Source organism: Phyllobates terribilis, unplaced genomic scaffold (assembly GCF_046119375.1).
Source record: "Phyllobates terribilis strain yellow unplaced genomic scaffold, ASM4611937v1 Scaffold_444__1_contigs__length_1506546, whole genome shotgun sequence".
Lineage (NCBI taxonomy): Eukaryota > Metazoa > Chordata > Amphibia > Anura > Dendrobatidae > Phyllobates > Phyllobates terribilis.
In genome coordinates, this window is record NW_027363204.1 from 145,644 (window position 1) to 162,430 (window position 16,787).

Sequence of the window (16,787 nt, forward strand, 5' to 3'; positions counted from 1 at the left end):
GCTAGGCAGCTGCTTAGAAGAATCCATGACTGCTGTTTTTTGGCACATGGTTAGAGGAGGCTGGGTTTTTATAAAGCTGGGAAATTTGCATCACCTGGCCTTTCCTAACGATGATAGTGAACAAACTATAACCCTAACAAGCTAATTAAGGTCTGAAACCTTGGTCAAAGTTATCAGAGCACACAAATCTCCAAGGGTGTCCAAACTTTTGCATTGGCCCATTTAACTTTTTATAATTTTTAACATGAAAAAATGACAATTTGTTTGGCCTAAAATACAAAGTAGATGTGTCATCTTTAACTTTAGGCATTTTAGAGAGCATTTCATCTTGCTTAACTGTTCACAATAACAGTAATTTTGATCAGGGGTGCCCAAACTTTTACATGCCACTGTATGTGCGAGGGGGTGTATGGACAGGGTATACTGAGTGGGCTCAGGAGCTGTGTTATACCGCCAGCACCTGGTTCTAGGAGCGGTCATTTCTTCTTTATACTACAATAGTATAGGAGCATATAGAACTATTTTAAGTTTAAGTCCCATGAGGAGATAAAATAAAGTATAGAACAAAATGAAAAAAAAAAAAGCCTGACTCATTCTCACTTTTCCAGTTCAAAAATAAAGTGAAAAAGAACCATTTGTTAACCAATCTAAGAAATTATAGAATTAACCCATGTAGTAAACATCGTGAAAAATTGCCAGAATTGGCATTTTTTGGGGTTGCTGCACTCCCTCAAAAAAATTGTAGTATACCCCAAAATGGTGTAAAGAAAAAGAAAAAAAAAGGAACAGTTTGCCGCACGAGAAAACAAATCCTTATGCAAGTTCCTCAACAGAACAATTGAAAAAAAACAATTATGGGTCAAGGAAAATTGCATCACAAAGAAAAATAAAACCTCTGAATTTTTTACATCCAATAATAAACTAAACTATACGGGTTTGGTATTGCTGTAATCAGAATGATCGGCTGAATCATCTTCACCAGTCATTTTTATTGCACAATGCATGGTGTAAAAATTATACCCAAGAAAGAATGGTAGAATTGCGTTTTTTTTCACCATCACTTAATTCGGAATTATTTCCCTGTTTTCCACCACATAATATCATAAAATGAATGATGTTTTTCAAAACTAAACTCGTTCCAAAAAAAACAAGCCCTTACATGGCTATGCTGAAAGGAAAGTAAAAAAAAGTGAAGAAAGTAAGGAAAGAAAGAATGAATGGATGAATGAATGAATGAATGAATGAATAAGCAAAAATGAAAAATCTCCAAGTCTTGAAGGGGCTCACTGGGCATTATCCAGTTAGATCAGAACTCATGGCCACTTTATAGATGAAGACAAGCGACACCTTTGACTTCTTGGTGACTAATTTTAGGAGCACCCCCAGGATGCTTCACCAGTGAACAGACGGAATATTAGGCAGAGGACCGTCCTTAGCATGGACACACAGGCGGGAGCGTGCAGTGCGCTCAGCTGATGGCTCACATTATGTAGTTTACCTGGAGCAACGCAATGAACAGGAAAAACGAGTTGGCCGCTCTTCTGAACTGCGAGTAAAGAAATCTTGGCAGAAATGTGAACGGGTTGTATTTTGCAGTGCTGGAAAACAAAGGAGAAAAGAGCAGAATGTCAGCGTCAATGCAGATATTTTCTCTTTCCATTATTTATTATTATTTCACACTGGTTCTCGGCTTAGAGAAACACCGCTGGTAGATTACAGAGCTTGATTTATCAGCCTGTCTGCGAGGAGCTAACCCATGATAATACAGAGACTACGTATATATACAGCACTAGATTAAAATGTACCTCTACTCACGGGGAAAGAAGTCACCCGGGACCAGTTGGACATGGTAAGTATGACACCTACTTCATCACAGATTCTTCTTCCCACCGCACTGACCTATCCATGCAGTATACCAGCTGAGATCAATTCAATAAGAAAGGCCTCATATTCTCACTGAAAGTCAATCAATCCCTACATTTCATAATATAAATTGCATACTTTGCTCAATGTCTCTCTTAGACCTGAGGAGGCCGGCATACTCACTTTGAAATTCCATCTCAGAATGACTGTATAATCTTTATATTGAAATGAATTCAGCTAAAGACAGAGAGCATATAAGTCCACATGTATTCAGTGTACGCCCACCCAGTCTAACCGCTGCAGCTTGCACTGAGCAGTGAGAGAATTCAGCAGCAGGGAGGAGGGACACTGAGGAGAAGCCAAGTCAGTCTGGGTGGGCAGATATTATGTTAAAATAAATTTTTGAAAAGGATTATATAGCCATTTTAACATGGATTTCCAGCGTAAGTACATCAACCTCATCAGGTGTAATTATTTAATAATGTATGCACCTTTTATTGTGAAATTTGGTGACAAATGAAGTACACTTTAAAGGAAATCTTTTGTCATGTTTTTGCTACCTAATCTGAGCGCTCCATGATGTAGGGTCAGAGCTCCTGAATCCAGCGATGTGTCACTTACTGGGCTTCTTGCAGCAGGTTTGATAAAATCCCTGTTTTATCTACTGCAGATCTGCCAGTTCTCTGAACGCTGAGCTCAGTATAACCCCAGCCACACCACTGATTGTCATGTTTCTGTGTACACTGTGCATAGGCAGAAATCTAACAATCAGTGGGTGAGCGGGGTTATACAGAGCTCATGAATATGGAGGACTACCTGGCAGCAGGTTTACCAGTCCTCTAGTGATAATCTCCTACTGATAAAATAGTGATTATATTAAAACTACACTAAGCAAGCAAGTGACACATCACTGGAATCATGGTCTCTGCCCCTACATTATGCAGCTCCCAGATTACATAGCAAAAACCTGGTGACAGATTAACTTTAAATAGATTTCCCAATATTTTGATGTATGCATATCACACATTCTTACATGCACAGTAGTATTATCTGTAACGTAGGAAGCTCTGTGAGTGAACCATCGCGTCCCGCTCACTGAACCTTTCACATGTGGAGTCATACAGAACCTGCCGTACAATACAGGGGCAATGCTGTACAATTCTACTGAACTTGTATAACCTTGTGGAGGAATGTTGTACAGTTTTCCTTGTGAATATAGTTTCTCCTGCAAAAGGAGTCTTTATCTGTGCTGTCATTACACTGCAGGGGCTTATTTTATTATGCTTATATAGCGCTATCCACAGCGCTTTTAAAGACATTATCATCGCTGTCCCCATTGGGGCTCACAATCTAGATTCTGGCTGTGGGGAGACTGAGCATGTGTGTCCACCAGCACCAAGCAGATCAGATGGATTCGCACATTACTATACACTTTGAACAGCAGGTGGCATCTGACATCCAAAGGCTGAAATGTAAAAATATATGTATATTATACTGGATTGTTATCCTTCAGCCACAGCAATAAACAGGTTTATGTTTAACATATTCATTTTTTTTACCAGACGACAGTAAGGAGAACTGAATTGGTATCAATACAAATCTGATAACTTAATGCAATTCAAGAACATTGACAGTGTTTTTATTAATGGCTTTTATAGGGAATCTGTCCTCAGGTTTTGATACCCCCACCAAACTACGTATATGTGCATATAGCTCTTTCGAGGACAAGTCCAGCAATACCCTTACATGGCCAGTCCATTCATCACTGAGTAGTCAGCACTTAAATTGATATGTAAATGAGGCAGGAGGACTATGGTAGATCTGAAGCCTCCGTCACTCCAGCTCTATTTCCTTCTCATGCCTTCTCCTCCTGCTTGACTGATGGCTTCTTTGACTGAAGTCACACAGCATAGAGGCTGTCAGGTGGAGACGACGCCGGGCAGGAAATAGAGCTGGAGTGACAGAGGCTTCAGATCAACCATAGCTCTTCAGCCTCATCTGCATATCAATTGAAACACTGATTTCTCAGTAATGGAGGAATGGGCCAGCCATATAAAGGTATTGCAGGACTCATCTTTGAAAGAGCTATGTGCACATACAAATAATATGGGGAGTAAAATCCTGCTGACAGATTCATTTTAAATAGAGCTTAATTAGAGTTATGTAACCTCCTAACGCTTTCTGTTTTGGTCCCTCATCACTTTCATGGTAATGAAAACCATACTTGAACCTCGCCCGCCTTCTGACAAAGGCATCCCTGTGAAAGCGTAAGTACTAGAGGAGCCCCCCAGCAGATGTACCCAGGTCTTATAGACGGTCTTACAGCGGCTCCTACCTGACACGGTTGTTGCAGAACTTTATGAGCTGAGGCTGGTTGATAAAAATAGTTCTGGATTCTTCTTGATCAGCGAGAGAGGTCTTCTCTGACACGTCGTCTGTCTTTTCATAGCCTAGAGAGAAGGAAAAGTGACATCAACACACAGTGACTACAAGGTGTCCAGGCCGCCTGCATTGTCCCTTTCTCCAGGAAAATTATAATTGCCAAGATGTTCCCATTCACAGAAAAGCATAAACCAGACGGCGTCCAACCATTCCTGCTCTGCTGCTGGCATTTCCCAAGAATCTGTGTTATCCCAGAGCCAAGAGACATTGTGCAGAGAGAATTATATAACATTCCTATGGGAAGCCGCAAATGACGGGGGCTGGATCCCTACAAGAACCACTAGAAGCTTAAAGGGTTATCTAGAAACATGGCCGATTTCTTACAAAAACAGCCCCCCATGTGTATATAGGTAAACCTTAAAGGGGTTGTCCAGGACTTTAACAATAATGGCTTATCCTTAGAATAGACAATGTCTGATCGGTGGGGGATGCGACCCACCAATCAATCAGCTATTCCCCATGTCGGCCAGAACTGCTCATTTACGGCGCTGCACAACACAGCTCCATCAACGGAATAGTGGCCACGGCCAGGTACTGCACATCTGCCCCATTTTGGATTGAATAAGTGATGGATGTGCAGTACCCAGCCGTGGCCACTATACAGTAGACAGAGCTGTGCAGTTTCTGCCCTCACCACCACCAGAAACAGCTGACCTGCGTGTATGGCGAGTGTGGCACCCCCACCGATCAGACACTGATGAACTATCCTAAGGATAAGTCATCAATGTTAAAGTCCCAGACAACCCCTTTAAGGCCATAGTCCCACATGCAAAAAATGATGTTTAGCTGAATTTTTTCCTGCAACGTCCGCACCAATATGCACAATAACAATCTGTACTCTGTTGCATTCCACGGCTTTTTTTTAATGCAGATCTGATATAGCATATTTTGTAAGCCGTTTATCAAGTGCAGAGACGCAGGGATTCTACTCTTAATGCAAAAGGGTTTTATACATGCATATTTTTAGACTAAACATAGAAGCCTGTAGAGAAAAAAAGCAGCAAATAATTCACGGTAAATACAAAGTAGGCATGAGCATCCATGAAATCACATCCACTTTGCTTCAACTGATAAACGCAGAAGATTTTGTGCCGCAAAACGCTGCCTTTACCCTACAAGTTAATCACCTAATAAATTTCATAGGCTTTACAAAACTAGCCGAAATAAGCCCATGTTCACACAGGTCAGTTTAGTAATCGTTCTGCATTATCAGCTCCAGGCGGCCATCCTTATGCGCAGCCAGTCAGGGAGGTGCCTGGTTATTGGGCATTTACTCTTTGATTAAAGGGGTTGTACAGTACTTTTTTTTTTAAGTTGCCCAATGTATTCAGCATTTGGGTATAAGCATCTCTGTAAATGCCTTGTATTGCAGATAATGCCTGTGAGTGGCGCTATCACTGGCCGCTCACAGGCATCACATGACCCCCGGCTGCAGTCGGCGCTGACATCCGCTGACATCACGACAAGTTCACGCTGTAGCCGAGGGTCCCTCTTCCACGTTCCACCGGTGGCTGCTGGGTTGTGGGCGAGGTTACCCCATGCGTCACACCCGGCATCCACCGCGCGCTCTCCCTCTCCCCATTCATTGGGAAAGCACGCAGTGGATGCTGGGTGTGAAAAGGGGGAAAACCCCGCCCAAAACCCAGCATCCACCGCAGGGACCCCAGCGCTGAGTCACGTGATGCCTGTGAGCGGCCACCGATAGCGCCGCTCACAGGCATTATCAGCAACACAAGGTATTTACTAAAAGAAAGTACCGGACAACCTCTTTAAAGATGTGAACACAATCCAGGAAGGTCACCATTAAGCGTGGTGTAGTAGGCTGCGTTTGTTTGCCTTCTTGTGCTTTCCTTCACAGGCATACGCTTATGTTTGCTTTTTAACCTTGTTCATTTGGATTGTTTAGTTATGCAAATAGACGCTCAGGCCTCGCTGACAGCATCCCACGCCATGCGCTGTCCAAACAGAGCACCAAGCCAGGTCCTCTCCTCCACAGCCGTCCCCTCACCTGCTGCCACACAGATAGCAAGTACAACAGGCACTGGACTCAAAGGGACGCCACAGAAAGTCACTATACACCATGTACAAGGAATCGGGAGTGTATCAGGGCTGGGCAATTCCTCGATCTGTCACCAGGCTTCACAATAAAAGTAGCATGCCTTTTGTAAATACAGTAGATCCCTTCGACCTGATGAGACTGGTGTACTAATTTTGAAAACCCATGTCAAAATGGCTACATAGTCCCCTCTGAAAATTTACAGTTAATTTCCACCCACCTAACCCAACTGACAGCTCCTCAGTGTCCTTCCTCCTTGCCACTGCTGAGATCTCACTCTGCTCAGTACAAGTTGCAGCTGGGTGGTAGGAGACTGAATACACTTGGACTCATGAGGTTTCTCATTCTTGGGCTAAATGCAGACATAAATGACACATGGTCCGTGTATGGCCTGTGATGTATGGACTGGATGAGGGTCTCCTAACCTAAACTCAGCAGCATCATATATGCCTATGCCTAGTACCTTACCAATAGGGGTTGAAGGAAGGATTGCCCGTGAATTGAGAAAAGGATCATGCGTGCCCAAGACTCTTTATTGCACATAAGGAGCAAATGCTAGCCAATCTGGTCTGACACCACTATTAGTGACCGGACTAGTGACTGAGATCAGACTACTAAAGCACAAATTCTGTTAATGTTGCCTATGATAGAAACAAGTCAGAAAACTCAGTGCATTGCACTTGCTGTATAAGGGGCTGTATCCTCATAGGTCACTGCCAAGGGCTTCTAGAAGTAACATTTGACCATCAGAACTGGACCTTGGGGCAATGGAGGGTGAACTGATGAATCCAGTTTTCTTTTACATTATGTGGTCGGTCAGATACTAATTGGTCGCTTACTGGGAAAGAGACCACAGTAGTATGGAAGCCCAGAAGAGATGCTAATGGTCCGGACAGAGTTCTGCAGGCCAATCCCAGGTCCTGGCATTGGTGTGAATGTTATGTTGAGGTGGATAGCTACCTAAGCATTGTGCGGTCCAAGTACAATGATAGCAATATTCCCTAATAGCAGTGGCCTTTACAGCAGTGTGATGCTGCCTGCCACACGGCAAAATTGTACAGGAATAGATTGAGGAACATGACAAGCCTCAAGGCCATAAACTGGCCTTCAAATTCCCCAGATCTCAACCCTACTGCTGGCAAATAAGTATGATCCATGGAGGCCACAGGACGTAAATGATCTGCTACTAATGTGTTGGTGCCAGATACCACAGGGACACCCACACAGGACTAATGGCGTCCATATGTTGAAGGGTCAGGACTGCTTTAGTGAAACGAGGGAGACGTTCACAAGATTAGACAGGTGGCTTTAAAGAAGCACCCTTAATATATTGCAATCATATTATATAGCGCTGTTTACTTACAATTGCTACTTTTGCCTTCCTATTCAATTATTCTGTTTTCCATTAGGTCTATGACATCAGGTGATAAATAAAAACTCACTAGGTGAATCCTTCTGAGCTCCATGTAGAAACAGAAAGTCTCTTTTCCCTGTACCAGTCATCACTGCAGAAGTCCCTGCCAGGGAGAGGAGCAGAGCAGCCAGTCTGACTCCCTGTTTTTACATAGAGCAAAGATAAGAATTAGTGGGGTAGAAAGGCAAAATGAGCAATTGTAATTAGACAGTGGTATATAATATGATGAGTGCAATATATCAAAAGGACAAAACTTTTATGGGAGTGTTTCTTTAATATTATGGCTACGTGCTGTATTTTACCATATCAGACCATGAAATATCAGTGCTATAGAGAAGCAGATGGCGTCTAATCTCTGGTGCTCTGTACAGGTTGTGAGCAAATAGGAGAGCCCATTTGATAATATTTCTGGATTGTTTCCTATCCTGCTCTCCAATTACCTTTTTCCACGCTGTATAGTTTCCTTCCAAGTTTCCATTGATCCACGCCTAGTCTAAATTCCTATCTGTGGTTATTTTATTAACCTTGCCTGGAAATAAAAGAGTGTCCTTATGTGCGTAATAATACTATGGATACATATTCATGGCAGTCCGTGCTGCAGATGTTATCAGTAGATGGATACGAATGGATGATAAAAGGTAAATATACAAAAGGCCTTTATTAATGGTCGTCTATGGTAGGGATGATTGACAGATCACTCTTCACTGGAGAAACAGCAGATGTTGTTTCTTGGAGAAATTACAACTATCAGCACTGCAAAGCAGCTGTACCCGGATATACAACATCCAGGGGACGCAGTGCCATGCAGCGAGAGCAGATCTCCACTAACTGCAGAAACAATAAGCAGCTGCACAGAACACAGCCCCCACCCCCTGCCCATCACAGCCCCCGCCCCCTGCCCATCACAGCCCCCGCCCCCTGTCCATCACAGCCCCCGCCCCCTGTCCATCACAGCCCCCGCCCCCTGTCCATCACAGCCCCAGCCCCCTGTCCATCACAGCCCCAGCCCCCTGTCCATCACAGCCCCCGCCCCCTGTCCATCACAGCCCCCGCCCCCTGTCCATCACAGCCCCCGCCCCCTGTCCATCACAGCCCCCGCCCCCTGTCCATCACAGCCCCCGCCCCCTGTCCATCACAGCCCCCACCCCCTGTCCATCACAGCCCCCACCCCCTGTCCATCACAGCCCCCACCCCCTGTCCATCACAGCCCCCACCCCCTGTCCATCACAGCCCCCACCCCCTGTCCATCACAGCCCCCACCCCCTGTCCATCACAGCCACGCCCCCGTCCCATAAGAGCCCCGTCCTATAAGAGCCCCGCCCCCTGCCCATCACAGCCCCGCCACCGTCCCATAATAGCCCCCGCCCCCTGCCCATCACAGCCCCCGCCGCCGTCCCATAACAGCCCTGCCCCATCACAGCTTCCCCCGCCCCCTGCCTCTCACAGCTCCGTCCCCTGCCCATCACTGCTCTGCCTCGCCCCTGCCTCTCACACTTTATGACCAGTGCCATCCACAGCACAGACCTCGCCCCTGCCTCTCACACTTTATGACCAGTGCCATCCACAGCACAGACCTCGCCCCTGCCTCTCACACTTTATGACCAGTGCCATCCACCGCACAGACCTCGCCCCTGCCTCTCACACTTTATGACCAGTGCCATCCACAGCACAGACCTCGCCCCTGCCTCTCACACTTTATGACCAGTGCCATCCACCGCACAGACCTCGCCCCTGCCTCTCACACTTTATGACCAGTGCCATCCACAGCACAGACCTCGCCCCTGCCTCTCACACTTTATGACCAGTGCCATCCACAGCACAGACCTCGCCCCTGCCTCTCACACTTTATGACCAGTGCCATCCACCGCACAGACTTCGCCCCTGCCTCTCACACTTTATGACCAGTGCCATCCACAGCACAGACCTCGCCCCTGCCTCTCACACTTTATGACCAGTGCCATCCACAGCACAGACCTCGCCCCTGCCTCTCACACTTTATGACCAGTGCCATCCACAGCACAGACTAACCAATATCCTGGCTAGTGTGTGACGTGTATGCACAGGGATAATTCAACACCAGTCCTCGTGAACGGTATTTTTGGTCTTACAGAGCGCTGGATTTTACTCCTGTGTCAAACACAATGTACAGGGAACCTGTCACCATGAAAATACAGTCCAATCTGCTGCCATCATGTTATAGAGCAGTAGGAGCTGAGTAGATTGATATTTAGTTTTGCAAGGAAGGATTCAGTATAACCTGTGTTTTAGTCATTTAATCCTCTGCTCTTTCTGGGATTTTGGGCCCAGTGGGCTATTTGCTAACATTATTCCTCCTACTACACATTGGAATAGAATCTTGGGAGATGGGAATACCCCTTTAAGTAATTCAATGTGGTAGCACTGAGAAATCAAGCCTTGAAGTCACATGCAAATTAGCCTGGATGAGCACTCCTCCTACCATCAAAGTTTTTATCCTCTTAATGTATTGCAGCCGTCATATACTATATAGCACTGTGTATTTACAATTGCTCATTTTGCCTTTCTACCCAGTTAATTCTTCTCTTTTCTCTGCTCTATGTAGAAACAGGAAATCTCTTGCTCCAACAGTTATCATTCCTCTCTTCAGCTCCTGACCCAGCTGCTCCCTCCTCTCCCTGCCAGGGACTTTTGCAGTGACTGATGCAGGGAAAATTGACCTCCTGTTTCTACATAGAGCTTAGAAGGATTCAGCTTGTCGGTTTTTAATCATGTGATGTCATTGACCTAATAGAAAAGAGAAGAGTTATCTGGGTAGAAAGGCAAAATGAACAATTGTAAGTACACAGTACTATATAAATATGACGATTGCAATATATTAAGAGGATGGGAGTGCATCTCTAATAAACTGATCCCTGCAAAATATGTGGCATGCTCTCAACCAAATGTCAGCCAATATACCTGAGCAAATTTCTGCCCCCAATAACCAAACATTCCCCTAGATGGGAAGGATAATGTCTGCCTTTTTGCAGTATGTTACTCAGGCTGTAACTGTCTGCATTACATCATTACTGCAGTGTACTTCAGTAACAGACACAATGTAAGGCTTTTCTTCTGGTCTGTGACATGCTACAATGTCCTGATACAACACAGTTCTTATCTGCTGTTTAACCTCAGTGTCTGCACATCTGATATTTTTATCTACCAAAGCAATGTCTGGCTCATTAGAAAATAAAAAAGAGAAGACATATCATTTGCCATGATGCAAAACTAAAGCACAAATTGGGGCAGATTTACAATGGTGGAGAGCATACCTAGTTCTGCAGCAAATCTCTGCATCTACACTCCTCCTCAATATTCAAATTGCAACACCAAGAATGCAAAGTCATGGAATTATAGAAATAACAGGATGGGTAGACCTGGTAATCATATGAAAATTATTACAAACAGAAAACATCCCGATTTATTCAGTATCGAGTATGAGAGCCACGTGCAGAAATGCCCGCACTTACAGCCTTAATAATAATGAGATTATTAATGGTTGTCTGGGGAGTGTTCTTCCACATTGAATGTACTTGGGCACCCAGATCAACAAGACCCACTGCTGGAAGGTCCCTATGTAATTGCCGATCAAAGACATTGTAGATGTGCTCAATGGGAGATAAGTATGGAGATGCTGCAGACCATGGCATCAGGTTTAGGCCACGCAGACTGCTCACAGTAGCAGGAGCAACATGCGACCTAGCATAGTCATGTTGTAAAACAGCTGCAGGAACATTTTGGAGAAATGGTCGTACCACTAATTCTATAACCAAATCAATGAAATATATATATTTTGTGAGCAGCTCACTGGTACAATACTGGAGGGGAGATATGTCACTGAGGATGCTAGCCTCAGTGATAGGAACCTGGAAAAATGCTCCAGCATACTAAGTGCTGAGAGGAGTTAAGGGAGGCTGTTCACCATATCTTCACCCCAGGGTGTGGTCCAGAAGGTAAATGTGGAGTCTTTGGACTCATTCAGTGTTCGGTGTGTCTGGAGAGGAGGAGATCTCCAGAGCTGTGCTCATGTTAAAGAGAAGTGAACCTTGTTTTTGTTTTCCCTGAGTGGGCGAATCCCAGCAGCCACGCAGACTGTACTGTATGTTATTTTGTTTTTCCCGTGATGCCAGAAAGGCCGTGTTTGTTTACCTAATTTCGCTCTGGTTTATGCAGTACATTTTAACAAACCAGTTGGAATCTTAAATGGAAAGTGTTCCTGTGACTACTTCTGAGTAGCTGAGTGAGCCGATCTACCACATTATGTCTATCTCTATCTGTATATCTTTATCTATCTATATAATATCTAGCAGCAGAAAACCTCTAATTCAAATGGTGTTGTATTTTATACCCAGTTCCAGTTTCCTATAGCAGTGGCAGAAAAATATATATAATCTGTGCTCTGTTAGGGCACTAAAACATCAAGTACACAATTTCACCTTACACACACAAAAAAAGTTAAAACATGTCTATTGAGTCTGCAATTAATTGTAACTGTGCGATAACGCCACCCCAATTCCATAAAACATTTGTACACTATTATACTCAAGGTCACTGTAAAGCAGTTTGCTTACTTGATAAGAACACTGCCATCGCGATTATGTCCTGTTATTACTTAATTTATTATAACATAGGTCACACAATACATTACTGCTGTATCATCTAAGGCCTAGTTCACACTTTGAAGTGTCACCTTAGTTTACTTGCGGTCACCCACATTCTTACAGAAAAAAAAAAACTTTAAAGCAAATGTTCATAGTATGGCTTCTACGGAAAAGTGCATCACAGTACTGTGTATAAACTAGCAATCAATGCTTTTGCAAGCAATTTAAAGGTTTATTCTCAACTCGTGTCTTGAGCAGCACACAGTTTCCAGTCTCTTCACTTCTTTGTTGCTGGGAGGAGGGCACTCCTCTGAGTGCCAGTTTTGGTTCAGTAGGATTGTCCTACTTCTGATCTTATGCTACTTGTGGCACACTCATGTATGTCAGTGCTTGTTTTGAAGTCTACACTGTTATCACTATATTTGCAAATAGAGCTAACAGGGACATTGAGCAAGCATAGAGCTCAAGTGAAAAGGAGAACTCTTCTGGAAACTGATAGCAGCTCAGTCAGGAGCTCAAAGAGGGAGGAGAGAAGCTAACTGCTATATAAAAAAAACAAAAAAACAATGGACTGGAGAGTGGTGGTTGGGATCTCATGAGTTAACTCCTCAGTCTGGATTGTAACTTCTGAGCACATATTGCCAGTCTCTGGTGGTGGATCTCCTTAGCAATAAGCTATGCACTATGTAAAATAAAAGCTCTCATAGCAAGAGATCCATAAAAAACAAAAAAGTAGCATTGGTCTGGGAGGTTTACATGTTTTTTTTTTTAATTCTATGTAGCACTTTTGGGACAGTCATACAGGTGTTGTGGAGGACATCTCTTTCAAGAAACCCCTTTTCAATCAATTATCAGCAGTGGAAGCTACGGCTGCAGGGGAGATGTAGTTGAACACCTCGGATGTTGCTCTCCACTTCAGCTTATAGGAAAAAAGGTCAAAAGCCAATAATCCCATTTACAACGTGCAATGTCTACATGGAAAAAGCCCTCTAAGAGAACAAGCATAGCGCAATGCAATAACAGCACTTTTACTAAAACAGAAGGTATTACACTAAATAACATAAAAAATCATTTGTTGGAAGATAGAAAATATCGATGACCTATCTGTAGGATAGTTCAATAATATGAGATCGAGGGTGTCCAACACCCGGGGCCCTCACCAACCAGGTGACGACAACTCCTAATGGCAGTCAGGCTACCTCTGGCGAGCACATGGAGGGCTGTGCGGCCCTCCAAAGAAATGCCACCCCACACCATTACTGACCCACTGCCAAACCGGTCATGCTGAAGGATGTTGCAGGCAGTAGATCGCTCTCCATGGCGTCTCCAGACTCTGTCACATGTGCTCAATGTGAACCTGCTTTCATCTGTGAAGAGCACAGGGCGCCGGTGGCGACTTTGCCAATCCTGGTGTTCTGTGGCAAATACCAAGCGTCCTGCATGCTGTTGGGCTGTGAGCACAACCCCCATTTGTAGACGTCGGGCCCTCATACCACCTTCATGGAGTCGGTTTCTAATAGTTTGTGCAGACACATGCACAGTTGTGGCCTGCTGATCGAGAGGCAGTCAGCACCCACACTGCTCAGGAACCAGTACCAGGCTCTCACGCAGGAGAACTATGAAGAAATACAGCAAAATAAGACTTTGCCAGCAATGAATAACCTTGTAAGCCCTCAGAATCCTCCTGGATGGAGAAAGAAGAATGTTGTCAAGAAAAAACGGAGAGTGGTGGTCATGGGGGATTCCCTGTTAAGAGGAACAGAGGCCGCTATCTGCAGACCAGACATAACCTCAAGAGAAATGTGCTGTCTTCCAGGAGCAAAAATTAAAGATGTGTCTGACAGGATATCAAGACTCTTCAGACCTACAGATCACTACCCATTCCTGCTAATACATGTGGGGACAAATGACACCGCAAGAAAGGACCTGGAAACCATCTGCAGAGACTTTGAAGACTTAGGCAAGAAAGTGAAAGAATTGGGAGCGCAGGTGGTCTTCTCATCCATCCTCCCAGTGGATGGCCATGGAACAATGAGGTGGAATAAGTTTCTACAGGTGAACAACTGGCTACGTCGATGGTGCCGTCAACAAGGATTTGGATTTCTGGATCACGGAATGAATTACCTATACGATGGACTACTTGCTAGAGATGGGGTGCACCTTACGAAGACTGGAAAACATGTATTTGGAAGTCGCCTTGCTACACTCATCAGGAGAGCTTTAAACTAGAACAATGTGGGAAGGGAAGCAAAAGGCCAGAAAAAGCCATACAGCTGACAAATACAATTGAGATCTCTGCTACTGGAAGTGGAAAGGAAGAACAAAGACAAAACAATTTAAATAATAAAAATATGGGAGGAAGAGAAACCAATCACAAACTAAAATGTTTTTATACAAATGCACAAAGCATGGGCAACAAACAAGGAGAATTGGAACTACTAATGCAGGAAAAGGAATATGATGTCATTGGAATCACTGAAACTTGGTGGGACGATACACATGATTGGAATAAAAGGCTAAAAGGATACAACTTATTTGCAAGAAACAGACTTGATAAACGAGGAGGAGGTGTCGCATTGTATGTTAGAAAAGCGTATATCTGCACAGAGATTGAAGCTTCAGAGACTGGGAGTTCTGTGGAAACTGTTTGGGTAAGAATACAAGGAGAGAACAACGGAAAGGACACCATTGTAGGCATTTACTACAGGCCACCTGGGCAAGCTGAAGATATGGATGAACTCTTTATGCATCAAATGACCAAGTTCTCAAAAAAATATGACGTAGTGGTCATGGGAGATTTCAACTATCCAGACATTTGTTGGGAATCTCTCTCAAGTAAAACTAACAGGTCAAGCAAATTCTTATCCTCTCTTGCTGACAACTTTATCTTCCAAAAGGTAGGGGAGAAAACAAGGGGATCTGCTACTTTGGATCTAATCCTTATAAACAGGGAGGAAATGGTTGAGGAGGTAAAGGTGGCTGGGACCCTAGGAGGCAGCGATCATGCTATTATAGAATTTTGGATAACTAGAGGAGGAAGACATGTGAAGACTCAAACTTCAAGGTTAGATTTTAAGAGACTCAGAAAGAGAATAGGAGGGATCCAATGGCTGGATGTCCTTAAGGACAAAAATGTCCAGGAAGGATGGGAAATTTTTAAAAATGAGATTCTCAAAGCACAATCGTTAACAATCCCGAAAAGTAGGAAGAATGGGAAGCATTTAAGGAAACCAGGATGGATGAACACAGAACTTAAACACATGCTAAAAAGAAAGAAAGAAATGTTTATTAAATGGAAAGAGGGAGGCATATCTAAAGAAGATTATAATGCAGTCTGCAGATCCTGCAGGGCACGTATCAGGTTAGCTAAAGCTGACAATGAATTAAGGCTTGCAAGAGATGTCAAAAGCAATAAAAAAGGATTTTGGGGGTATGTCAAAAGTAAAAGAAAAGTCAAAGATGCTATAGGATTTTTACAGGATGAAAATGGAGAAATGGTAAGAGAGGATGTTGAGAAGGCCAAACTTTTTAATTCCTATTTTGCATCTGTTTTCTCTCAGAAAGAAAATGTAACATCAACTGATCTTCACTGTCCTTTTAAAGGAATAGAAGAATCCAAGTTATTTGTAAACAGAAAGATTGTGAGGGAATATTTAGCTAACATAAATGAGTTCAAGTCTCCAGGTCCAGATGAATTACACCCCAGAGTACTGAAGGAGATCGTAGAAGAAATTTTAGAACCACTCTCCATAATCTTTGAAAATTCTTGGAGAACAGGAGAAGTCCCAGAAGACTGGAGAAGAGCAAATGTTGTTCCTATCTTCAAAAAGGGGAAGAAGGTGGACCCAGGGAACTATAGGCTGGTGAGTCTGACTTCTATACCAGGAAAGATCTTTGAACAAATTATTAAACAACATGTATGTAAGTACCTGGATAAGAATGAAGTGATTAACCAGAGTCAGCATGGGTTTGTAACTAACAAGTCATGTCAGACTAACTTAATTTCCTTCTATGACAGAATCACTGACTGGGTGGATCAGGGAAATGCTGTAGATATAGTATATCTTGACTTCAGCAAAGCATTTGACAAAGTATCTCACACCATCCTTATTGAAAAAATGACCAAGTATGCAATGGACCAGGCAACTGTTAGGTGGATTCATAACTGGCTTAGTGATCGGACTCAAAGGGTGGTTGTAAATGGCTTCACATCCAGCTGGATGAATGTCTCAAGTGGGGTACCACAGGGCTCCGTCCTGGGACCTGTATTGTTCAACATCTTTATCAATGATTTAGATGAAGGAATTGAGGGTAAACTGATTAAATTTGCTGATGACACAAAGCTAGGAGGGATAGCTAATACTAGAGAAGAGAGAGAGAGGATTCAAAAAGA

The 16,787-nt window shown here is 43.7% G+C and overlaps 1 protein-coding gene across 6 annotated transcripts in view; it reads right to left on the reverse strand.

Moving 5' to 3' along the window:
• LOC141229003 (phospholipid-transporting ATPase IA-like) overlaps window positions 1–16,787 on the reverse strand; it is a 183,805-nt gene that overhangs the window by 139,144 nt on the left and 27,874 nt on the right. For all 6 annotated transcript variants that reach the window (XM_073667375.1, XM_073667374.1, XM_073667377.1 and 3 more), the window contains exons 3-4: window positions 4,199–4,313; window positions 1,499–1,598 (exon numbers count right to left, since the gene is read on the reverse strand). In XM_073667375.1, coding sequence (XP_073523476.1) covers window positions 1,499–1,598; window positions 4,199–4,313 — 215 coding nt within the window. The remainder of the gene's footprint in view (window positions 1–1,498; window positions 1,599–4,198; window positions 4,314–16,787) is intronic.